At 51.5% G+C, this 24,929-nt stretch overlaps 1 protein-coding gene across 1 annotated transcript in view; it reads right to left on the reverse strand.

The window, feature by feature from the left end:
- Positions 1 to 1,756: 1,756 nt before the first annotated feature.
- Positions 1,757 to 24,929, reverse strand: part of ZAN (zonadhesin) — a 61,905-nt gene continuing 38,732 nt past the window's right edge. Inside the window, 18 exon segments of the mRNA XM_031013066.2 lie at positions 1,757 to 1,782; positions 1,866 to 1,912; positions 2,024 to 2,123; positions 3,966 to 4,106; positions 5,047 to 5,185; positions 5,287 to 5,331; positions 5,333 to 5,486; positions 6,818 to 6,892; positions 7,149 to 7,331; positions 8,211 to 8,382; positions 9,974 to 10,103; positions 11,185 to 11,432; positions 13,181 to 13,325; positions 14,479 to 14,690; positions 20,166 to 20,470; positions 23,057 to 23,181; positions 23,787 to 23,951; positions 24,045 to 24,292. Of these exon segments, the coding sequence (XP_030868926.2) occupies positions 1,757 to 1,782; positions 1,866 to 1,912; positions 2,024 to 2,123; positions 3,966 to 4,106; positions 5,047 to 5,185; positions 5,287 to 5,331; positions 5,333 to 5,486; positions 6,818 to 6,892; positions 7,149 to 7,331; positions 8,211 to 8,382; positions 9,974 to 10,103; positions 11,185 to 11,432; positions 13,181 to 13,325; positions 14,479 to 14,690; positions 20,166 to 20,470; positions 23,057 to 23,181; positions 23,787 to 23,951; positions 24,045 to 24,292 (2,660 nt within the window).

Consider the following 24,929-nt stretch of genomic DNA (forward strand, 5'->3'; position numbering starts at 1 on the left):
CCCCTCTTCCCTTGGTGACACATCACCCATGTTTTGTTCCCTCGAGGAGGTGTGGGAGGGACTTTGGGGGGTGAACTATGATTGCGCCACTGCACTCCAGCCTGGGTAACAGAGGAAGCACCTGTCTCTAAAGAAAGAAGGGAGGGACGGAGGGGAGAGAGAAAGAAAGAAAACAGAGAGAGAGAGAGGGAGGGAGGGAGAAAGGAAGGAAGGAAGGAAGGAAAAGAACGAAGGAAGGAGGGAGTAAGAGAGGAAGAAAAGGGAAGGAGGGAGGAAAGGATGGAGGAAGGAAGGAAAGAAGGAAGGAAGGAAGGAGGGAAGGAAGGAAGGAAAGGCGGGCAGGCCACGTTTGGCTGGGTAAGGTGGTCACGTGTATTCCTAGTACTTTGGGAGGTGGAGGCAGGCTGAGCTCTTTGAGCCCAGGAGTTCAAGACCAGTTTAGGCAACATAGTGAGACCCTGTCTCTTCTAAAAAATATCAAAATTAGCCAGGCGTAGTGGTGCATGCCTGTAGTCCCAGCTACTCAGGAGGCTGAGATGGGAGGATCGTTTGAGCCCCGGGGGTCAAGGCTGCAGTGAGCTATGACTGCACCACTACACTCTAGCCTGGGCAACAGAGTGAGACCTTGTCTCTAAAAAAAAAAGAAAAAGAAAAAAAAAGCCACATTCCCCAACCTTAGTCTGTACTTGACATGTAAAATTTCTCAGAATCACCTTGGTGGGGAGCCAGAGGCCACGTCCTCTAAGCACTTGGATTCCTGAGGTGAAGTCTTCTCCTAAATCAGAAGCCGAGGGTCTGGGGCTGCATCCCACCCTCCATTCCCCTGCCCGCCCTGTTCCTTCTGCCCTCCCTGCTCCTTCTGTCTCACCTAGTGATGTCAGCCTCGCCGGGACTGAATGGGCCACCCGCATGTGGCTTTCTCTAAGGGACAACACCCTCACCTCAAACCTAGGTTCCTCTCCCCTCTAGACATTTTGCACAGAACCCAGCCCTACCTAGGCCTCCACGTGCCTCTCTCCCTCATTTTCCTCCCTCCAAGACCCAACTTCCTTCACTATAATCATGTGGACATTCACGTCTCAAAAATACATAATTTTGGGCCAGGCATGGTGGCTTATGCCTATAATCCCAGCACTTTGGGAGGCCAAGTCGGGAAGATCACTTGAGGTCAGGAGTTCGAGACCAGCTTGGCCAACGTGGCGAAACCTCGTCTCTACTAAAAATACAAAAATTAGCCAGGCAAGGTGGTGTGTACTTGTAATCCCATCTACTCAGGAGGCTGAGGCAGGAGAATCGCTTGAACCCAGGAGGTGGAGGTTGCAGTGAACAGAGATCACACCACTGTACTCCAGCCTGGGAGACAGAGCGAGACTCCATCTCAACAAAAAGCTGAAACAAAAATAAATAATTTTGGCCAGACACCATGGCTCATGCCTGTAATCGCAGGGCTCTGGAAGGCCAAGGCGGGAGGATTGCTGGAGGCCAGGAGTTTGAGACCAGCCTGGGCTACATAGTGAGACCCGCCCCCATCTCTACAAAAACAAAAATGTTAAAATTTAGCCTTTGTGGTGACGCATGCCTGCAGTCCCAGCTACCCAGGAGGCTGAGGCAGGAGGCCCAGGAGGTTGAGGCTTCAGTGAGCTGTGATCGTGCCACTGCACTCCAGCCTGGCGACAGAGCAAGACCCTGTCTCAAATAAATAAATATATAAATTTATTTAATCTTCTTGTCTGAAGACAGCTCAAAACTGAGTAACTTAACAGGCACAGTCCAGAACAGTATCTGAGGAGAAAGCAAGAAAACCACGTATGAGAGGAGACTCAACTCTAGGCCCCGAGGTCCCAGGCTGTGGGGTTGGTTCTCACCTGTGTCCACCAGCCTGGCCAGTCTGTCTCCCTCCTGCGTTTTCTCTCTAGAAGGCATGGGGGAATAGACATGGGTCCCCAAGTGGCCCTTTAGGGGCCCAGCCGCTTCCCGGTTTGCACACCCCACCCGCCCTTCCTCTCTCCTTCCCAGGACTCACCTCTTCCTCCTCGTTCTGTAAATGCACTCTCTGGTCATGGCCAGTACTACGACCACCACAGGCACCAGCAGTCCCAGTAGGACGGCCACCAGGTTAGATGCTTCTGGGTGCGGGGAAGAGACATTAGGTCGAACGTGAGACGGGAAGGGTGGGGACTGAGGGGTACTCCCTTTTGGGGATTGCTTGCTACCCCAGGGGACCTCATCTCTTTAAATCTCTAGGTGTGTCTGCTTCTTCTTCCAGGAGGTTCTCACCTCCAGGGACTCCAAGGTCTTAGTGCCCCCTCCCCAACCCCCGCAATGTTTTCTGTTTGCCATAAGCCTTTTTAGACAGGGTCTGGCTCTATTGCTCAGGCTGGAGTGCAGTGGTGCGATCATAGCTTTCTGCAGCCTTGAACTCCTGGGCTCAAGCAATCCTCCCGGACTCAAGCAATCCTCCCTTAGGTCCCCTAGAGTCCAGGTGTCATCTCAGCCAGCATTTCTCAAAGAGTAGCCCTGGAGTCACTTCCATAGTTTCCTGGGCCCTTGTTGAAAATGCAGATTCTGGTTGGGCACAGAGGCTCACGCCTGTAATTCCAGCACTTTGGGAGGCCAGGGTGGCAGGATCACCTGAGGTCAGGAGTTTCAGACCAACCTGGCCAACATGGCGAAACCCCATCCCTACTAAAAATACAAAAATAGCCGGGCGTGGTGGCCGGCGCCTGTAATCCCAGCTACTCAGGAGGCTGAGACAGGAGAATCACTTGAACCCGGGAGGCGGAGGTTGCAGTGAGCCGAGATCACGCCACTGCACTCCAGCCTGGGCAACAGACCAAGACTCTGTCTCAAAAAAAAAAAAAAAAAAAAGCGGATTCCTGGGCCCACTCCAGACCTACCGAATCTGATCTTTCAGAGTGTGTCCTGGAATATACATGTACACAAGTTACCCCGTCTTCAATCTTAGGCAAGATAAAGCTGGAGAACCACTGGCCCAGAGGCCCATGGGAATTGTAGTTTGGGATAGGAAAGGACAATGGAAGGTGCTGGAGAGGCACAGAAGGACACAGGAGGAGGAAGCAGCAGGGGTGAGAGATACAGGTCACAGGAGTGGGGAGCTGGGCTTCAGAGAGAAGATTTCACAGTACATAGGTAGGAGATGGGTACAGGAACTAGTTTTTTGTTTTGTTTTTGTTTTTTGTTTTTTGTTTTTTTTTTTTTGAGATGGAGTCTTGCTCGGTCGCCCAGGCTGCAGCGCAGTAGCGTGATCTTAGCTCACTGCAACCTCTGCCTCCCGGGTTCAAGCGGGTCTCGTGCCTCAGCCTCTGAGTAGCTGGGATTACAGCTGTGTACCACCATACCCAGCTAATTTTTTTTAATTTTTTTTATTTTTTTTAGATGGAGTCTTGCTCTGTCACCCAGGCTGGAGTGCAGTGGCTTGATCTTGGCTCACTGCAACCTCCACCTCCCAGGTTCAAGTGATTCTCCTGCCTCAGCCTCCCGAGTAGCTGGGACTACAGGCGCACACCACCACACCCGGCTAACTTTTTGTATTTTTAGTAGAGACGGGGTTTCACTGCATTAGCCAGAATGGTCTCCATCTCCTGACCTCGTGATCCGCCCACCTCGGCCTCCCAAAGTGCTGGGATTACAGGCGTGAGCCACCATTCCCAGCCAGGACTGGTTTTTTGAGGATGCTTGTCCTGCTAATTTCTAGGGATTATATTGTAATTCCTACTATAATAATATATGTAATATATAAATATATAATTAATATACAACATATATTAATATGTTAATATCCATTATAGCTACAAATTGATATTATGTTTATAATATATAATATCTGTAACATAATATTATAATACATATCATTCTATATGTGAATATAATACATATAGAATCATTCTGTGATTGTCGGCCAGGAAGAGGTTGTGAGGGTACAGGGCCTTGGACGATGCCCTCACCTGGCTTTCTGGGAGGTGGCGCATCTCGAGGCTCCATACAGAGGTCTCCCCAGTAACCAACTTCACACTCGCAGGTGAAAGTGGCTCCCTGCTCCTGACACTGCCCGTCATTCTGACAGGGGTTCTGCGGACACGGGCTTTCTGCAAGGACAGAGAGGGTTGTGGGAGGGGGGCCCTGGGAGGACACTCCCAGCTCAGGGAAGGCCTGGCTGGGGGCTGGGACGCCCAGGGAGAAAGCAGCGGCTGCCAGAGACTGGCCAGGGGTCAGCCAGCCTGGCTCCCAACCCTGCCTCACTAGCCCTGGGCTTTGGGGAAACTTCCTTCCTTTGAAACTCTTTCATCTCTTCCTTCCTCTCTTCCTCTCTTCCTCTCTTCCTCCTTTCCTCCCTCCTTCTCTCCTTCCCTCCTTCTCCCCTCCTCTCCCCTACTCTCCTCTCTCCTCTCCTCCCTCCCTTCCTTCCCTCCCCTCCCCTGCCCTCCCCTCCTCCCTTCTCTTCTTTTTTGAGACAAGATCTCACTCTGTCACCCAGGCTGGAGTGCAGTGGCACAATTATAGCTCACTGTAGCCTCAATTTCTTGGGCTTAAGTGATCTTCCCACCTCAGCTTCCAAGTAGCTGAGACTACAGGAGTGCACCACCACACCCAGCTCTTTTTTTCTTTAATTTTTAGTAGAGACGATGTCTCCCTATATTGCCCAGGCTGATCTTGAACTCCTGAGCTCAAAGCAATTTGCCCATCTCACCTCTGAAAATGCTGGGATTACAGGCATGAGTCACCCACGCCCAGCAGGAAACTGCTTAACCTCTCTGAACTCCATGTTTGTTACGTATAAATTAGGAGTGCTGTGCTAACCATCAGGGCTGAAGGAGATCATGGGAAGGAACGCTAGGGAAGGATTCGGTAGGTCATGGATGCTTAGGGAACGGGAGATCTTTGTCCTTTGTCCCTCCCTACAAAGGCAGGGACAGACATCCTGAAATCAATGTGGAAGAGTCCTGAGGACAAGGAGGGGACGATCTTTGGTCCATGGACGCCCCAGGGCATAGGGCAGCTTGGAACCGGGCAGGAGTGCAGGTTCACCTGGAAAGCAGCCTCGGGTGTGGTTCCCCAGGGTGCAGACCTCCCCCACTCTGCAGCTGAAGGGCTCGCACAGCAGGATCTGTGAGCTGGCACAGGTGCACCGCGGAGAGCAGTCCTCAGTCACAAAGCTGCTGCCCAGCTAGAAAGGGGAAGGGCCAGGAGGAGACGTTCCAGTTCCATCCCTGGTCTGGCTCTCCTTGGCGCCTCTGCTCCCCAGGGCCTCCCGCTGCCAGCTCGGACCTGGTAGTAGATGCCATTGCTGGTGCAGCCACAGTCAGCCAGGGGGAGGCTCTGGGTGCCGCTGTAGGCATAGCCTGGGATGCTGGCGCAGCCTTCCACGCAGGGACCTTCGTAGTCCCCGGGGTCCGCCAGGTTGGCACAGGACGCTGGGCAGGGTGTCATACAGCTCTGATACATGGTACCTGCTGGACACTCCATGGCTGCGGGGACAGTCATGGTCAGAAACTGGCTGGGGCTGGGCAGGCCAAACAGGGGCAAGGTCACCCGATAAAACTCAGAGTAGGCTGGGCACAGTGGCTCACACCTGAAATCCCAGCACTTTGGGAGGATGAGGCAGGTGGATCACCTGAAGTCAGGAGTTCAAGACCAGCCTGGCCAACATGGTGAAACCCCATCTCTGCTAAAAATACAAAAATGAGCCGGGCGTGGTGGCGGGCACCTGTAATACCAGCTACTCGGGAGGCTGAGACAAGAGAATCGCTTGAACCCAGGAGGCGGAGGTTGCAGTGAGCCGAGATCATGCCACTGCACTCCAGTCTGGGCAAGAAAAAGCGAACTCCGTCTCAAACAACAACAACAAAAACAAAAACACTCAGAGTTGCATATAGGCAGGAAGCCAGAACATGTTGCAGCTTCATCTAGGGTCTTTTTTTTATTTTTTATTTTTTTAAATTTTTTTTAGAGATGGAGTCACTCTGTTGCCCAGGCTGGAGTGCCCAGGCTGGCGTGATCACGGCTCACTGCAGCCTCCAACTCCTGGGTTCCAATGATCCTCCCACCTCAGCCTCCCTGGTGACTGGAGTTACAGGCATGCACCACCACACCTGGCCAATTTGTTAAAATTTTTATAGAGATGGGGTCTCACTGGTTCCCCAGGCTGGTCTCAAGCTCTTGGATTCAATTGATCCTCCTGCCTCGGCCTCCCAAAGTGGTGGAACTACAGGTATGAGCTACCATGTCCAGCCTATCTAGTCTTTTCTTTTTTTAGTTTCTTTCTTTTTTTCTTTCTTTCTTTCTTTTTTTTTTTTTTGAGATAGGAAGTTGCTCTGTTGCCCAGGCTGGAGTGTGGTGGTGCGGTCATGGTTCACTGCAGCCTGGCTGGAACTCCTGGGCTCAAGCCATCCTCCAGCCTCAACCTCCCAAAGCACTGGGATTACAGGTGTGAACCACCACGCCCAGCCCATCCAGGGTCTGCAACATTAGAAAATTTGAAGGAACTGGTTGAGCGAAGGTGGACCTTGGCAGGAAGGAGCGGGATGCAGGATGGGGTTGGGAGGCTCCCAGGCAGGGGCAGAGAAGGAGCCAGGCTGCCGGTTGTGCTGACTTGGACCTGGGACTAAGGCAGAAATTCGAGGGATGCTGGGACTAAGACAGAAAGCCCGAGATGAGGCAGTGGTGGGAAGAGCGTTCAGCAGAGGTGGACGGCAGAGCGGTCAGGGTCGGCACAGGGAGGGGCAACACCTCACCGCAGAGGGTGCGGTCCCGCCAGCCAGCCAGGGCAGCGCCCGCCTCCTGGCAGAGGATGGCGTACCCGCTGAGGACCTGGCAACGCAGCTCCTCTTGCTCTCTTGGGTCCTGAGCAGAGCACAGATCCAGCACGCAGTGCCTGGTGCAGAGAGGGGGCAGGAAGGGCACAGTCAGTTTGGGGAGGGGAGGAGACCCACCCCTGCAGAAGAGAGCCTGGAACCCCAAACAGAAAGACATCAGTCGGTGTCCAGGGAGGGTCACAAGGAAATTAGGCCACAGGGAGAACGGAGGAGTGAACCACACAGAGCTTGGGTCAGGAAGCGGGCAGGAGGCCCCAGGGAAAGACCAGAGCAGGCACCTGGGCCATTCCCACAAGTCCTGGGCCCATGACTCACTCTTGGAAGGGCTCTGGGGCCACCGTCTGGTGACAGGCAGCAAAGGGGCCCTGGGGGTCTGCCAGCACCCTACAGGCCTGGGTGCTGTTGCTCGCCAGCTGCTCCGGCCTACATTCGGACACGTGGAGGCCCGTGCGGAGGCCCAGCTCCGCCCCTTGTCCCTCCTCCTCCGCTGGTATAGCCCTGCAGTAGAGACAGCCACGGGGTCAGGTGAGACCCCAAGGAAGGTGAAGTGGGGGAAGAAGAAGAAGAACTGATTAGCCGGGCATGGTGGTGGCTGCCTGGAGTCCCAGCTACCCGGGAGGCTGAGGCAGGAGGATGACTTGAGCCCAGGAGGTGGAAACTGCAGTGAGCCAAGATCACGCCACTGCACTCCAGCCTGGGTAACAGAGCACGACCCGGTCTCTAAAAAATATATTTTAAAAAAAGAAATAAGAACTACTGGGGCTGGGTGTGGTGGCTCACGCCTGTAATCCCAGCACTTTTGGAGGCCTAGGTGGGCGGATCCCTTGAGGTCAGGAGTTCGAGACCAGTATGGCCAACATGGTGAAACCTCGTCTCTACTAAAAATACGAACATTAGCTGAGCGTGGTGGCGCATGCCTGTAGTCCCAGCTACTTGGGAGGCTGAGGCACGAGAATCACTTGAAACTGGGAGGCAGAGGTTGCAGTGAGCTGAGATCATGCCACTGCACTCCAGCCTGGGTGACAGAGGAAGAAGAAGTAGGAGGAGGAGAAGAAGAAGAAGAAGGAGGAGGAAGAGAAGAAGGAGGAGGAGGAGGAGAAGGAGGAGCAAGAGGAGGAGGAGGAAAGAAGGAAGAAGGAAGAAGGAAAAATAACTGGGAAGGCAGGCTGAGGGCAGCGCAGGGGCACAAAGAGAGATTTCCATTGAGCGGGAGCCCCCAGAGTCAGATGAGAGGGAATGACGGAATTGGGAGGATCCAGGCCTATCTGCACCCTCTCCCTGGAGTTTCATCCTCTCCTGAGGACAGGAGGGCTAGCAGCCACCGTGCACAGACATTGTTGTTCACCTCCCCCGCCTCATCCCTTCCAGGCCATGCACCTGGGGAAGCGGAGGAGTGCATCCTCGATCTTCACCTCCCAGCTGTTGCCAAAGGTGTTGAGGTTCTGGGTCAGGGCGCCACTGGGCAGCATCATGTCATTCTTGCGGTTCTTGTCGTAGTTTCCGCACAGGCCACGCACAAGCCCCTCGTACATGCTGGGTAGGGAGATCACTGCGGGAGGAAGGGGGTCCCCAGAAGTGAGACTCCTCTTTTTTTTTTTTTTTTTTTTAAGACAGAGTCTTGCTCTGTTGCCCAGGCTGGAGTGCAGTTGTGTGATCTTGGCTCACTGCAACCTCCGCCTCCTGGTTTCAAGCAATTCCCACGGCTCAGCCTCCCGAGTAGCTGGGACTACAGGCACACACCACCATGCCTGGCTAATTTTTGTATTTTTAGTAGAGACAGTGTTTCACCATGTTGGCCAAACTGGTCTAGAATTCCTGACCTCAAGTGATCTGCCTACTTCAGCCTCTCAGAGTGCTGGGATTACAGGCATGAGCCACCGTGCCTAGCCCTCACTCTTTTTTTTAATTAACTTTTTTTTTTTTTTTGAGATGGAGTCTCTCTCCGTCGCCCAGGCTGGAGTGCAGCGGTGTGATCTCCGCTCACTGCAAGCTCCGCCTCCCAGGTTCACTCCATTCTCCTGCCTCAGCCTCACGAGTAGCTGGGACTATAGGTGCCCGCCAACACACCCGGCTAATTTTTTGTATTTTTAGTAGAGACAGGGTCTCACCGTGTTAGCCAGGATGGTCTCGATCTCCTGACCTCGTGATCTGCCTGCCTCGGCCTCCCAAAGTGCTGGGATTACAGGTGTGAGCCACCGTGCCCAGCCTTAATTAACTTTTTTTAAAAGCAGGGTCTTGCTCTGTTGCCCAGTCTGGAGTACAGTGGCTCAATCATGGCTCACTGCAGCCTCCAACTTCTGGGCTCAAGCAATCCTCTCTCCTCGGCCTTTCCAGTAGCTGGGATTACAGGTGTGCACCACCACATCCAGCTAATTTTTTATTTTTATTTTTTGTAGAGATGGGATCTTGCTATGTTGCCCAGGCTGGTCTCGAATGCCTGGCCTCAAGCGATCCTCCCGTCTCAGCCTCTCCAGTTCCAGAACCTGGGATTACAGGCATGCACCATCACACCTGTCTCATTAAAAAAAAAATTTCTTTTTTTGAGATGGAGTTTTGCTCTTGTCACCCAGGCTGGAGTGCAGTGGCACGATCTCAGCTCACTGCAACCTCCGCCTCCCATGTTCAAGCGATTCTCCTGCCTCAGCGTCCCAAGTAGCTGGGATTACAGGCGCCCACCACCACACCCAACTAATTTTTGTATTTTTAGTAGAGATGGGGTTTCACCATGTTGGCCAGGCTGGTCTTGAACTCCTGACCTTAGGTGATCCACCTGCCTCAGCCTCCCAAAGTGCTGGGATTACAGGCATGAGCCACCGTGCACGGCCTTTAAAATTTTTTTTGTAGAGACGGGGGTCTCCCTATGTTCCCCAGGCTGGTCTTGAGCTTCTGACCTCAAGAGATCCTCCCACCTCAGCTTCCCAGAGCGCTGGGATTACTGGCCAGTGCCACAGCACCCAGCCAAGACTCTGCCCTCTGCTCTCCACCTGGTCTCACCTCACCTCCTCCTGGTCCTCCCCTGGAGCTGGGTGCCCCACTACCGGGCCGAGTCTGCTCACCAGGATTTGCCTGTCTTAAATAGGATTTTCCCTCCCACTTCCCAGAAATGGCCCTTTTGCTCTTCTTTCCCCTCTCTCCATTACCTGCATTTTTCCTTCCACCGAAGCTGACGACCAGCTCAAAGTCGGTGACCAGGTAGAGCCGTTGGCCCCGCAGCGTGACCCGCAGGTGTTCATTTGGCCTGTAGGGGACGGCCATCTTCTGGTTGTTGACCTAAAGAGGGAAGACAGGAGCCACAGAGAGGGCTGAATCCTCCCGACCTGCTGCCATTTCCTGGCTGGGCTTCACTTTTCTCAGTCATCTCCATATGTCTCCGTGCAGAGAGTGGAATAAGATACCCCAATGGGCTTTGCTATTCACGTGGCAGAAACCTCTGTGAGGTCCGCCCCCTTCCCAGCCCAAGTCCTTCCTTGCAAAAAATTGGCGCAGTGAGGCCGGGCACAGTGGCTCACACTTGTAATCCCAGCACTTTGGGAGGCCGAGTCGGGCGGATCACTTGAGGTCAGGAGTTCCAGACCAGCCTGGCCAACATGGGGAAACCACATCTCTACTAAAAATACAAAAATTAGCCAGACATGGTGGTGCACACCTGTAGTCCCAGCTACTAGGGAGGTTGAGGCAGGAGAATCACTTGAACCTGGGAGGTGGAAGTTGCAGTGAGCCGAGATTGTGCCACTGCACTCCAGCCTGGGCGACAGAGTGAAACTCTGCCTCAAAAATTAAAAATACATCAGTGTAGTGGATGCCATTGGTTCTTTAGCCCGGGATTGACCTTCACACACCTCACGCTCTGTCCTTCTCCTCTCTTCCTCTTGTTTCTTGCCAGCCTCTGCTGTCTCCCCACATGAAGCGAGCTTGTTGCTGAATTTGTTTTTGATTTTGAGACAGTTTCTCTCTGTCACCCAGGCTAAAGGGCAGTGGCAAGATCTTGGCTCACTGCAGCCTCAAACTCCTGGGCTCAAGTGATCCTCCAGCCTAAGCCTGCCCAATAGCTGGAACTACAGGTGTGCGCCCCCATATCCAGCTCATTTTAAATTTTTTGCAGAGATGTGGCGTCTTGCTATGTTGCCAAGGCTGGTCTTGAACTCCTGGGCTCACGTGATCCTCCTGTCTTAGCCTCCTGAGTAGCTGAGATTACAGGCGTGAACCACTGCGTCCTGCTGACTCTGATTTTACAACCAGCCCACCCCTGCCACAAACATCCCAGGGAACAGGGGTCCCTGACTTCTACTCCAGGTGGCCTACCTGGTCCAGCTGCCTCCCCACACCCACCAGGCCCTGGCCCAGCTCTTACCACAAGCTCCAGACCAGCTTGGAGCTGCACTTTATAGCCATAGACGGTGGTAATCACTTCCTGCAAGAAGATGGAGCTCCTGGGCGGATCCATCTTGTTGCGTCCTTCCACGAGGAGGGGCTCCACCCCCTCAGGCAGTACGTCCACAGTCTTGATCAGAATATAGGTCATGCGGCCTTGGAAGCGGTAGCTGAAGCCATCAAATGTGAGGTAACGGGGATCCCCATAGACTGAGCATTGTTCAGACTCTGCCAAGAAGTCAGACAGTGAGAAGGGGCCGGGCGCAGTAGCTCACGCCTGTAATCCCAGGACTTTGGGAGGCCAAGGCGGGTGGATGACCTGAGGTCAGGAGTTTGAGACCAGCCTGGCCAACATGGTGAAACCCTGTCTCTACTAAAAATACAAAAATTAGCCAGGTGTGGTGGTGCGTGCCTGTAATCCCAGCTACTTGGTAGGCTGAGGCAAGAGAATTGCTTGAACCCGGGAGGCGGAGGTTGTAGTGAGCGCCGAGATCGCGCCACTGCACTCCAGCCTGGGCGACAGAGTAAGACACCATCTCAAAAAAACAAAAAACAAAACAAAAGACTGAGAAGGGACCCTGCCCAGGTGTGACAGTCCCCAGAGTCCCTCCCCCACGGTGACATCCCCTGTGGCCACCCTCTTAGGCTCAGGCTCCCTGGATCCTTTCTTTTCTTTTTTTAATTTTCTTTTTCTTTTTTTGAGACAGGGTCTTATTCTGTCACCCAGACTGGAGTACAAGTGGTACAATCATAGCTCACTGCAGCCTCCAACTCCTGGTCTCAAGTGATCCTCCTGAGTAGCTGGGACTTTAGCTGCACACCACCACCCCTAGCTAATTTTTTTCTTTTTTTTAGAAATGGGGGCCACACTACATTGCCCAGGCTGGTCTTGAACTCCTGGCCTCAAGAAATCCTCCCACCTTGGCCTCCCAAAGTCCAAAGTGCTGAGATTACAGGCATAAGCCACCAAGCCTGGTACCTAGACTTTTTTTTTTCAATACCTACTGACATTCAATTAGAGGCCCTTTATTATTTTTTTTATTTTTTTATTTTTTTGAGACAGGATCTCACTCTGTGTCCCAGGCTGGAGTGCAGTAGTACAATCATAGCTCACTGCAGCCTCAAACTCCTGAGCTCAAGCAATTCTCCTGCGTCAGTCTCCTGAGTAGCTGGGACTACAGGCACAAGCCACTACACCTAACTAATTTTTTAAAATTTTAAAATTTTTTGTAGGGACAGGGTCTTCCTATGTTGGCCAGGCTGGTGTTAAATTCCTGGGCTGAAGTGATTCTTCCACCTCTGCCTCCCAAGTACTGGGATTACAGGCATGAACCACCATGCCCAGCCTCCCTGGATCCTTGATCTTCAATTTTCTCTCTCTCCTGGCCTGATTAAAAACCTTAGAGGGGCCGGGCACAGTGGCTCATGCCTGTAATCCCAACACTTTAGGAGGCTGAGGCAGGAGGAACACATGAGCCCATGAGTTCAAGCCCATCTTGGGCAACATAGCAAGACCCCATCTCTAGAAAAAAAATAGCAAAATTGGCTGGGTGTGGTGATCCATGCCTGTAGTCCCAGCTACTTGGGAGGCTGAGATGTGAGGATCACATGATTGCAGGCATTTGAGGTTGCAGCTAGCTATATGATGGTGTCAGTGCACTCCAGCCTGGGCAACAGAGCAAGACCCTGTCTCAAAAAACAAACAAACAAGAAAACAAAAACTTTGGAGGATCTCCTTGACCAGTCCCCTCTTTTTGCCCTGCAGGTGGAGGGTCCCAGAGGGGATCAGGACCTGGCACATGGCCACAGAGTTAGCAAGAGCTAAACTGGAGGCCAGGCCTCCTGATCCAGTCGCCCGCCCCAATCCCTGACTGTGCTGGGGTTCAGGCTAAGCCCCTTCCCACCCTGCCTCTTCCTCCACCTCAGCCCTGGCCCCAAGTGCTCCCCTCTCCAACCTCCCCGGTCGCTCACCTTACTGTCTGAGACACAATTGCTGTAGCTGTTGTCGGAACTGAGCTGGCAGTGGGACCCAGAGGGGCATCGGAAGTCCCCGCACTGAATGGCTCCTCCCGTGCAGACACACTTCTCCGTGCAACCGCTGGAGACCCAGCTCTTGCCCAGCTGTAGAAGTTACAGGAAGAGAAAGAGAATGAGGAGGGGGCTGGGCGCGGCGGCTCACGCCTGTAATCCCAGCACTTTGGGAGGCCGAGACGGGTGGATCACCTGAGGTCAGGAGTTTGTGACGAGCCCGGCCAACATGGTGAAACCCCGTCTCTACTAAAAATACAAAAATTAGCCAGGTGTGGTGGCACACACTTGTAATCCCAGCTACTCAAGAGGCTGAGGCAGGAGAATTGCTTGAACCCAGGAGGCAGAGGTTGCAGTGAGCCAAGATCGCACCACTGCATTCCAGCCTGGGCAACAGAGCGAGACTCTGTCTCAAGAAAAAAAAAAAGAGTGAAGAGGGGAGGGCCAGTTCTCCTTCCTCTTGCCCCAGCAGCCTGGCCCACCATCTAAATGGCTTAATTGATGCTGGCCAGAGGCAGCCACAGTGTCATTTGGTCATCCAAAAGACAACTGTGCAGGCCAAGTGTGGTGGCTCACACCTGTAATCTTAGTACTTTGGGAGGCCAAGGCGGGCAGATCACTTGAGGTCAGGAGTTCGAGACCAGCCTGGCCAACATGGTGAAACCCAATCTCTACTAAAAATTCAAAAATTAGCAGGGTGTGGTGGCGCTTGCCTGTAATCCCAGCTACGCAGGAGACTGAGGCAGGATAATGGCTTGAACCCAGGAGGCAGAGATTGCAGTGAGCAGAGATTATGCCACTGCACTCCCGCCTGCTGGATAATAGAGGGAGACTCCGTCTCAAAAAAAAAAAAAAAAGGCACTGTGTTTGTGCTTGGTGACTTACATATGTTGTGCAGGAGGTACTACTGAACCCATTTTATAGATGAGGAAACGGATATAACAGAGGTCATCTGACTCATCAGTGGCACCATCAGGATTCAATCCTAGGTTAGGCTGAAATGAGCCCATGGTCTTTCCACTATACCATGCCATGTGCTGCTTGTTTGGATTCCTCAGATCCAAAACCCAAACCATGCGCCATCAGCCCAGACCTGGCTGGAGATCAATGTGCCACTCACACCAGCCTTCACACCCCCGGGCCAGCTGTAAGTCATGGGTATCCCAGGCTGAGAGAGGCAGAGAAAAGGAGAAAGCACTGCCCTCAAGCTGTGTTGCCTCCAGTCCCATTTCCCATGCCCACTCACAGGGATGGAGCCACCATGGGCATCCTTGCAGCCGCACTGAGTTCTGGGGACACACTTGTCTTCACTCAGCACATAGCCGGGCTGACAAATGCAGCCCTCAGCGCAGGCAGAGGGGACTTTGGCGCCCTCACACCGGCCATCCAGGTCCCAGCAGGAGGGTGAGCAGGAGGGAAGGCAGTTGGTGTAGCTGCTGTAGGCAGGGCATTCCAGAGCTGTGGGTAAAGGAGACAGTGGGTCAGTGGAGAGGGTCACAGGGGGCCAAGGTGGGCAGGGGCTGTACAAACCAAGCTATGGGTGGATGACCAACAAGGCTTGGGGAGCTTTTTTTGTTCTTTTGTTATTCATTCAGCAAACATTTACTGAGTATGGGTTATGTGCCAGGCTTTGGGGGAAAGCAAGGAAAAAGTGGCTGGGCATGGTGGCTCATGCCTGTAATCCCAGCACTTTGGGAGGCTGAGGTGGGTGGATCACGAGGTCAGGAGATCGAGACCATCCTGGCCATCATGGTGAAACCCCATCTCTACTAAAAATACAACAATTAGCCAGGCGTGGTGGTGGGTGCCTGTAGTCCCAGCTACTCAGGAGGCTGAGGCAGGAGAATCGCTTGAACCTGGGAGGCAGAGGTTGCAGTGAGCCAAGATCACACCACTGCACTCCAGCCTGGGCAACAGAGTGAGACTGTCTCAAAAAAAAAAAAAAAAGGAACAAGAATGGCTCTCCCAAGCCAGCATGAAGGATGGTGGTCAAACAGCAACGGCAGCAGGACCTTGATGTGTATGATCAGTAGGTGTGTTGACAGCAAGAGCATACAAGGCATGATGGAGGCACAGAGCAGGGAGGTATTAATTCTGTTGGGGGAGTTAAAGAAAGGCCCTTAAGCAAAAATAGTGTGAACAAATGGAAATGCATACCATGTTCATGGATAAGAAGGTTCAGCAACATGGTGATGTTAGTTCTGCCTCAGTGAATGTACACATTTAATGTGATCTCAATAAAATATACCTATATATATATATATATATATATATATATATATATTTTTTTTTTTTTTTTTTTTTTTTTTTTTTTTTGCGGGGGACAGGCGGGGACGGAGTCTCTCTCTCACACCCAGGAATGATCTTGGCTCAATGCAGCCTCTGCCTCCCTGGTTCCAGAGATTCTCCTACTTCAGCCTCCCAGGTAGCTGGGATTACAGGCATGTGCCACCATGCCTGGCTAATTTTTGTATTTTTAGTAGAGATGGGGTTTCACCATGTTGGCCAGGCTGGTCTCAAACTCCTGACCTCAGGTGATCCTCCCACCTTGGCCTCCCAAAGTGCTAGGATTACAGGCGTGAGCCACCACACCCAGCCACCAAAAGTATTTTATATATGTGTGTGCTTTTAATAGGACAAGATGATTTCAAAGTTGAGCTGAAGACATAAGCAAACCAGAAAAGCCAGGAACTCCCTAAAAAAAAGAGCCATCAGTAGTGAATGGCCCTCCATAAGTCAACGTTTATTTTGTTTTATTTTATTTATTCATTTATTTATTTTTTTGAGATAGAGTTTCGCTCTTTCCACCCTGGCTGGAGTGCAATGGTACAATCTCAGCTCACTGCAACCTCCACCTCCCAGGTTCAAGCAATTCTCCTGCCTCAGCCTCCTGAGTAGCTGGGATTACAGGCACATACTAGCACGCCCAGCTATTTTTTGTATTTTTAGTAGAGATGGGGTTTTGCCATGTTGGCCAGGCTGGTCTCAAACTCCTGACCTCAGGTGATCCACCCACCTCAGCCTCCCAAAGTGCTGGGATTACAGGCGTAAGCCACTGCGCCCAGCCCAAAGCTCATTTTAAATTTTCAGTGATTACGACTTTGTGTTACTGCTACATGCAAATACAGATGGACTGACAGAACAGAGGAGAAAGCTTAGATATGGATCCAAATATATATGGGAATTTAGTATATGATAAATTGTGATATCTCAGTCCCTGCGCAAAGACAGACTAGTCATTTAATAATATTGGAACAGCTGGCTAGCCTTCTGGAGAAAAACAAAACCAAAGTTGATTCATACCCCATTTTACACATCAGGATAAATCTTCATGGGTCAAAAACTTAAATACACAACACACACACAAAAAAAACCCCACTTAAATATAAAAAAATGAAACCATAAAAGTTCTAGAGCAGGCCGGACACGGTGGCTCACACCTGTAACCCCAGCACTTGGGGAGGACGAGGCGGGCAGATCACTTGAGGCCAGGAGTTTGAGACCAGCCTGGCCAACATGGTGAAACCCCATCTCTACTAAAAATACAAAAAAATTATCCAGGCGTGGTGGTGGGCGCCTGTAATCCCAGCCACTCGGAAGGCTGAGGCAGGAGAATCGCTTGAACCCAGGAGGCAGAGGTTGCAGTGATCCGGGATCGTGCCACTGCAGCCTGGGCCACAGAGTGAGACTCTGTCTCAAACAAACAAAATTTCTAGAGCAAAGAATCAGCAAACTTTTTTGTAGCTTCTGTGGGGCTAGCATTTATAGCTATTGCTCAAGATGCAGAAGACATAAAACAAGATTAATATATTTGACCCCATAAAAATTTTTGTCCTGCATGGCAAAAAAAAAAAAAAAAAAAAGTCAAAAGATGAAAACAAAAAGGACTGGAAAACTTTGTGTAACTCAGAGCACTAATAAAGGTCTACTTTCCATAACAGATAAAGGACTTCCATGAAATAGTTCAATAAAGACCAACGACTCAGTGGAAAAATGGTGACTGGATAAGAGCAGATAGTTTACAGAAAGGGAAATTCAAAGGGTTCCTAAGTACATGAAAAAATGTCCAATCTCACTCATAATAAAAACTCAAATTAAGTCTTGTTATTTTTCATGACCAGGTGCAGTGGCTCATGCCTGTAATCCTAGCACTTTGGGAGGCTTGAGGCAGGTGGATCACCTGAGGTGAGGAGTTCAAGACCAGCCTGGCCAATATGGTGAAACCCCGTCTCTACTAAAAATACAAAAATTAGCTGGGCGTGGTGGCACATGCCAGTAATCCCAGCTACTCGGAGGCTGAGGCAGGAGATTCACTGGAACCTGGGAGGCAGAGGTCACAGTGAGCCGAGATCATGGACTCCAGCCTGAGCTACAAAGTGAGACTCAAAAAAAAAAAAAAAAAAAAGTATAGCAATGTCAAATAAAAACTCAGGCTTATAGCTTCTTTCAAAAAAAAAATCAGAGGATCTGGTCACACTGGACCCACAGTGATGCCCAGCAGCTGTGGGGCAGCTGAGCAGCGGCCCCCTTCTGCACAGGACCTGTGTGCTGCTTTCACCCTGACCCTTCAGCCAGCTCAGTCTGCTGTGCTCATGTTGCCTCCACTGGCCCTGAGAAGCTCTGCAGCGCCCCCTGCACCTCTGCTTTGCTCCTGGAACGTGAGAGTGCTTTAAAGAAAAATAAACTTTCTTGGCTGGTTGAGGTGTCTCACGTCTGTAATCCCAGCACTTTGGGAGGCCAAGGCAGGCGGATCACAAGGTCAAGAGATCGAGACCAACCTGGCCAACATGGTGAAACCCTGTCTCTACTAAAAATACAAAAATTAGCTGGGTGTGGTGGTGCGTGCCTGCAGTCCCAGCTACTTGGGAGGCTGAGGCAGCAGAATCTCTTGAACCCAGAAGGTGGAAGTTGCAGTGAGCCAAGGTCACACCACTGCACTCCAGCCTGGTGACAGAGCGAGATTCTGTCTCAAAAAATATATATAAAATAAAAAAATAAATAAAATAAACCTTCTTATGAAACACCGGCAAAAAAATAATAATAAGACGTTGTTTTTCAATTCTCAGATTGGCAAAACTCCAAAAGCACAGAGCATATAGTTTTCTTGTCTTTTGTTTTTTTAATTTTTTTGTAGCGATGCGGGGGTCTCATTATATTGCCCAGGTTGGTCTCAAACTCCTGGCCTCAAGCAATCCTCCCTTCTTGGACTCCCAAAGTGCTTGGATTACGGGTGTCAGTCACTGCACCCAGCCACGAATATAAATTTGAATTTGTTTATATATGCATAAATAAGTGGTCTTGGGAAAAATACTGAGACATGAACCAGGCCCATGGGGTGAGGGTGGGAGGGAGACGGTACACTGGTATCTTTTTTTGTTTTTTGGGGAGAATTTTTTTTTTTCTGAGATAGAGTCTCACTCTGTCACCCAGACTTGAGTGCAGGGATGCAATCACAGTTCACTGCAGCCTCAACCTCCTGGGCTCAAGTGATCCTCCCACCTCAGCCCCCCAAGTAGCTGGGACCACAGGCATGCACCACCATACCCAGCTAGTTTGGTAATTTTTTGTAGAGATTGGGTCTCACTATGTTGCCCAGGCTGGTCTTGAACTCCTGGTTTCAAGCAATCCACCCACCTCAGCCTCCCAAATTGCTGAGATTATAGGCATGAGCCATCACACCCAACCTACTGGGTATCTTTTAATACTTTATACGTTTTTGAATCCTGCAAATGTGTTACCTATTAAAAAAAACTCTATTGAATTCCTGTTTTAAATTGTAAAAGTTTCTGGCGTTATATAGTAGTGATGGTTGCACAACTTTATCAAGATACTAAAAGACACTTTTTTTTTTTTTTTTTGAGATGGAATGTTGCTCTTTTTGCCCAGGCTGGAGTGCAACGGCGCAATCTCGGCTCACTACAACCTCCGCCTCCCAGGTTCAAGCAATTCTCCTGCCTCAGCCTCCCGAGTAGCTGGGATTACAGGCGCCCACCACCACTCCTGGCTAATTTTTTGTATTTTTAGTAGAGACGGGGTTTCACCATGTTGGCCAGGGTGGTCTCTAACTCCTGACCTCAGGTGATCAACCTGCCTTGGCCTCCCAAACTGCTGAGATTACAGGCATGAGCCACTGCGCCAGGCTAAAAGACACTTTTAAAAGAGTGAATAGTATGCTATGGGAATAACCTCAATAATTTTGTTTTTTTAAGTAAAATGCTACAGAAGTTTGCCCAGTTGTCTGCTAGGAGGAAAGAAGAAAGGTTTCTGGCCAGCCTGGCCAACATGGTGAAACCCCATCTCTATTAAAAACACAAAAATTAGCCGGATGTGGTGGCACACGCCTGTAGTACCAGCTACTTGGGAGGCTGAGGCAGGAGAATGACTTGAACCCAGGAGGCGGAGGTTGCAGTGAGGTGAGATCATGCCATTGCACTCCAGCCTGGGCGACAGAATGAGACCCTGTATCAAAATTTTTTTTTTTTTTTTTTTGAGACAGAGTTTTGCTCCTTTTTGCCCAGGCTGGAGTGCAATGGCACAATCTCGGCTCACTGCGACCTCTGCCTCGCAGGTTCAAGCCATTCTCCTGCTTCAGCCTCCCAAGTAGCTGGGATTACAGGCATGTGCCACCACACCCGGCTAATTTTGTATTTTTAGTAGGATGGGGTTTCACCATGTTGGCCAGGCTGGTCTCGAACTCCTGACCTCAGGTGATCCACCCACCTTGGCCTCCCCAAGTGCTGGGATTATAGGCATGAGCCACCACACCCAGCAAAAAAAATTTTATATAAAAATTAAAAAATAGTCCTTGTCAAAGAAACAATGAGGGCTGAGTTAGTCAGGAATGAACAGGAAGGAGAGTGAGGGAGCTCTCAGGGAAGCAGAGAGGGAAAGGGGGTTTGGGAGGGGTTTGGGGTGACAGCAGGGCACACTCACGGCAGAAGCTGCTGTTTCTCCAGAGTGGGGGCTTGAGCCCCTGGCTCTGGCAGGTGGCCCCGAAGGCTTGCAGAGCCTGGCAGAGGGCCTGGTAGAGACCTCCGAACTCACAGAGGGTGTTTGCACAGTCCACCAGGAAGGGCATGAGGTCTATGCGGGAGGCGCACTGGGCCCACACAGGAGCCCGGAGCGCTGCCTCGCACTTTTCCTGCGCCCTGCGGAGGTCGGCTGCCCTGCAGTTTCCACTCGGGTTCTCCTGCTGTTCCACTGGAATCTGCTGCTCATCTACCGGGAGACTCTGACAACTGGGAAGGGAAAAGAATCAGCCTAGGGACAGCCGTCCCCCTACTATGACACAAAATTATTTTTCTTTAGGGGGAATCTTGCTCTGTCGCCCAGGCTGGAGTGCAATGCAACAGTCTCAGCTCGCTGCAACCTCTGCCTTCCCTCCCATGTTCAAGCGATTCTCCTGCCTCAGCCTCCCGAGTTGCTGAGACTACAGGCACCCACCACCACGCCCGACCAATTTTTTTTTTTTTTTTGGAGACAGAGTCTCATTCTGTCACCCAGGCTGGAGTGCAGTAGTGCAATCTTGGCTCACTGAGACCTCCGCCTCCCGGGTTCAAGCGATTCTCCTGCCTCAGCCTCCCGAGTAGCCAGGATTACAGCCACCCGCCACCACGCCTAGCTAATTTTTGGTTTTGGTTTATCTGGAGACAAGGTCTCACTGTATCGCCCAGGCTGGAGTTCAATGGTGTGATCTTGGCTCACTGCAACCTCTACGTCTCAGGTTAAAGTGATTCTCCTGCCTTAGCCTTCTGAGTAGCTGGGATTACAGGCACCCACCACCATGACCGGCTAGTTTTTGTATTTTTAATAGAGACAAGGTTTCACCATGTTGGCAAGGCTGGTCTTGAACTCCTGGCCTCAAGTGATCCACCCACCACGGCCTCGCAAAGTGCTGAGATATCAGGCCTGAGCCACCACGCCTGGCCCTATGACAATGATCTGGTGCTCCCAAATGACCCAGAGAGACCTCTCAGGGATTCCCCACCCTCCTAACCCTTCTGGTGTTCACAGGGAAGCTGGTCTGAGCTCTGGCCAATCTTCCATCGGCCTCGTCTTCTCTCAGATTTCCTTTTTTGCTTCCCAATCTGTCGCCCAGTCTGGAGTGCAGTGGTGTGATCAAGGCTCACTGCAACTTCAATCTCCCAGGCCCAAGGGATCGTCCCACCTCAGCCTTGTGAGTAGCTGGGACTAACCACACCTGGTTATTTTTCTTTCTTTTCTTTTTTTTTTTTTTTTCTGTAGAGATGAGGTCTTGCTATGTTGCCCAGCCTGGTCTCAAACTCCTAGGCTCAAGCAATCTTCCCACATTGGCCTCACGAAGTGTTGGGATTAGAGGCGTGAGCCACTGCACCCGGCTGTTTTTAAACTTTTTAAGACAGCGTCTTGCTCTGTCGTCCAGGCTGGAGTGCAGTGATGCAATCATAGCACACTGTAGCCTTCAAATCTCGGACTCAACCAATCTTCCTGCTGAAGCCTCCCAAATAGCTGGGACTACAGGCATGTGCCACCATGGCTGGCTAATTTTTGTTTTTAATTTTTTGTAAAGATGGGGTCTTGCTATGCTGCCTAGGCTGGTCTCAAACTCCTGGCCTCAAGTGATCCTCCAGTCTTGGCCTCCCAAAGTGCTGGAATCACAGGCATGAGCCTCTGCTCCTCCTCCTCCTCCAAGGTTTCTAAGCGAGGAAAGGAAGCTTTCACATTTCCTCAAGTGGGTTCTAGCAGCCTTGAGATGGATCAATTACACACATCGCCCCAGAATGCCCAGAAGTCATCGCCCTCAAACCACACACAAAACAACATTCTGGCCTGTAATCCCAGCATTTTGGGGGGCCGAGGCGGGAGGATCATTTGAGCCCAGGAGTTTGAGACCAGCCTGGGCAAATGTGGCAAGACCCTGTCTCTACAAAAAATTTAAAAATTGAAGAAGAAAAAAGGAACATTCTGGTCTTCCTGCCCCAGGTGTGCCCTACAGTCTGGCTCCCTAGCTCATGTTGCTATGAAAAGCTGGAGGGGTGGCCAGGCACAGTGGCTCATGCCTGTAATCCTAGCACTTTGGGAGGCTGAGTGGGGCGGATCACTTGAGGTCAGGAGTTCAAGGCCAGCCTGACCAACATGATGAAACTCCGTCTCTACCTAAGATACACAAATTAGCCAGGCGTGGGGCGTGGTGGTGTGCACCTATAATCCCAGCTATTCGGGAGGTTGAGGCACCAGAATTGCTTGAACCCCGGAAGCAGAGGTTGCAGTGAGCCAAGACTGCGCCACTGCACTCCAGCCTGGGTGACAGAGCAAAACTCCATCTCAAAAAGAAAAAGAAAAAAAGAAAAGCTAGAGGGTCCAGGCGCAGTCGCTCATGATTACCCAGCACTTCGGGAGGCCAAGGCGGCCACATCGCCTGAGGTCAGGAGCTCGAGACCAGCCTGGCCAATATGGTGAAACCCCGTCTCTACTAAAAACTACAAAAAGTAGCCAGGCGTGGTGGCGGGTGCCTGTAATCCCAGCTACTTGGGAGGCTGAGGCAGGAGTATCACTTGAGCCCGGGAGGCGGAGGTTGCAGTGAGCCGAGATCATACCACTGCACTCCAGCCTGGGTGACAGAGCAAGATTCTGTCTCAGAAAAAAAAGAACGAAAGAAAGGAGAGAAAGAAAAGAAAGAGAAAGAGAGAAAGGAAGAAAGGAAGGAAGGGGAGGGGAGGGAAGGGAAGGGAAGGGGAGGGGAGGGGAGGGGAGGGGAAGGGAGGGAAGGGAAGGGAAGGGAAGGCAGAAAGAAAGAAAGACAAAGAAAAAGAAAGAAAAGCTAGAGGGTCTTAGGGGACCACTACCTTGGGTCAATGTCCTTATCTTTCCAACTGTTCACAAATTCACTGTCACTATTTGCTACTTCATCGCTGGGCATCATTAGTTCGTCCTCTTCCTCATCATTGAAGTTCCCACACATGCCGCAGACCTGGCAGGGGAGAGTGGTTTTTCGGTGCTGGGGAAGCACGAGAACAGTTTTTCTCCCTTCCTTCTTTCCTTCCCTCACAAGAGCAGTTTTCCTCCCTCCCTCCCTCCCTCCCTTCCTTCGAGTTTCACTCTTGTCACCCAGCCTAGAGTGCAGTGGCATGATCTCGGCTCACTTCACTATCCGCCTCCCAGGTTCAAGCAACTCTCCTGCCTCAGCCTCCTGAGCAGCTGGGATTACAGGTGGGCACCACCACCCCCAACTAATTTTTTTTTTTATTTTTAATACAGACGGGGTTTCACCATGTTGGCCAGGCTGGTCTCGACCTCCTGACCTCAGGTGACCCACCTGCCTCCGCCTCCCAGAGTGCTGAGATTACAGGCGTGAGCCACCATGCCCGGGCAGAATGGTTTTTCCTGTTTTTTCCTGGAAACACTCTTGTCCATCCTACACAGAAAGGCGCACTCCTCCACTGCCCTGCTCCATCCCGAGGAGTGGCCTCTTTGGGCAGGCACGATGCGAACACTGAACACTGCCCTCCATCCCTGGCGGCCACCAATCTCCCTGGGGCTGCCTCCCCAGCGAGGAGAACCAGATGTTTTCCTCACCTTTCCATAGTAGGTTGTGGGGATTTCAATCTCTAAGAGATGATTCCCGTCAAACTTGACTTGCACCCCGATCTTGATGTTAACAATGGTGTAGATGCTGCTGGACTTGACACTGACCCCAGGGATCTGGGAGATGGCGGGGAGGGTGACCTGTTTGCTGTTGATCTAAACAGGAGGACAGTGACGGTGAGTAGGAGCAGGGACCAGAGTCCCCTCCCCAGCACTCCCTCCCAGCCCCGGTCACCACACCCAGCTCACCAGCACACGGTGGCCCTTCTGCAGGGTGACCTGGGCATCGTAGATGTCAATGTAGACCTCATGAAGGCAGAAAGCCTCAGTTCCACCTTCCTCCTTCTCATGCTTGGCACTGATCTTGAAGAAGGGCAAGGCCATGGCGGGGTGGCACACTTTCACCAGGACAAGAGTGAAGGCGTCTGGGATAGAATGGTTACTACCATCAAAGCTCACGTAGTGGGACTCCCCTGGGAGCTGACACACTCCCATACCTGGGAGGACAGAGAGACAGCTGGGCTATGACGCTCCTCTGGCAGGTACAGGGTCCCTGGGAAACTAGTCCTGGGTTCTCCCTGCCTTCCAGAAAAGAGTCAAGACCCCAGGTCCGGCTGTGCGCAGCGGCTCATGCCTGTAATCCCAGCACTTTGGGAGGCCAAGGTGGGCTGGTTTGATACCAGCCTGACCAACATGGTAAAAACCTGTCTCTACTAACAAAATACAAAAAAATTAGGGTGTGGTGATGTGTGCCTGTAATCTCAGCTACTTGGAAGGCTGAGGCAGGAGAATCGCTTGAACCAGGGAGATGGAGGTTGCAGTGAGCCGAGATTGCACCACTGCACTCCAGCCCAGGCAACAGAGACACTGCATCAAAAACAAACAAACAAACAAACAAAAAACCCCAGGGCCAGGGCTAGGAAGCGTGGTGAGGTTTACGGGTGGAGGAGGGGCATGATTCTTTGGAGGAAGGATTTTTTTTTTTTATTTGAGACATGGTCTCTCTCTGTCACCCAGGCTGGAATGCAATGGCATATGGTCATAGCTCACTGCAGCCTCAAACTCCTGGGCTCAAGTGGTCCTCCTACCTCAGCCTCCAGAGTATCTGGGACTACAGGCATGAAGTACCCTATT

This window comes from Gorilla gorilla, chromosome 6, assembly GCF_029281585.2.
Source record: "Gorilla gorilla gorilla isolate KB3781 chromosome 6, NHGRI_mGorGor1-v2.1_pri, whole genome shotgun sequence".
Lineage (NCBI taxonomy): Eukaryota > Metazoa > Chordata > Mammalia > Primates > Hominidae > Gorilla > Gorilla gorilla.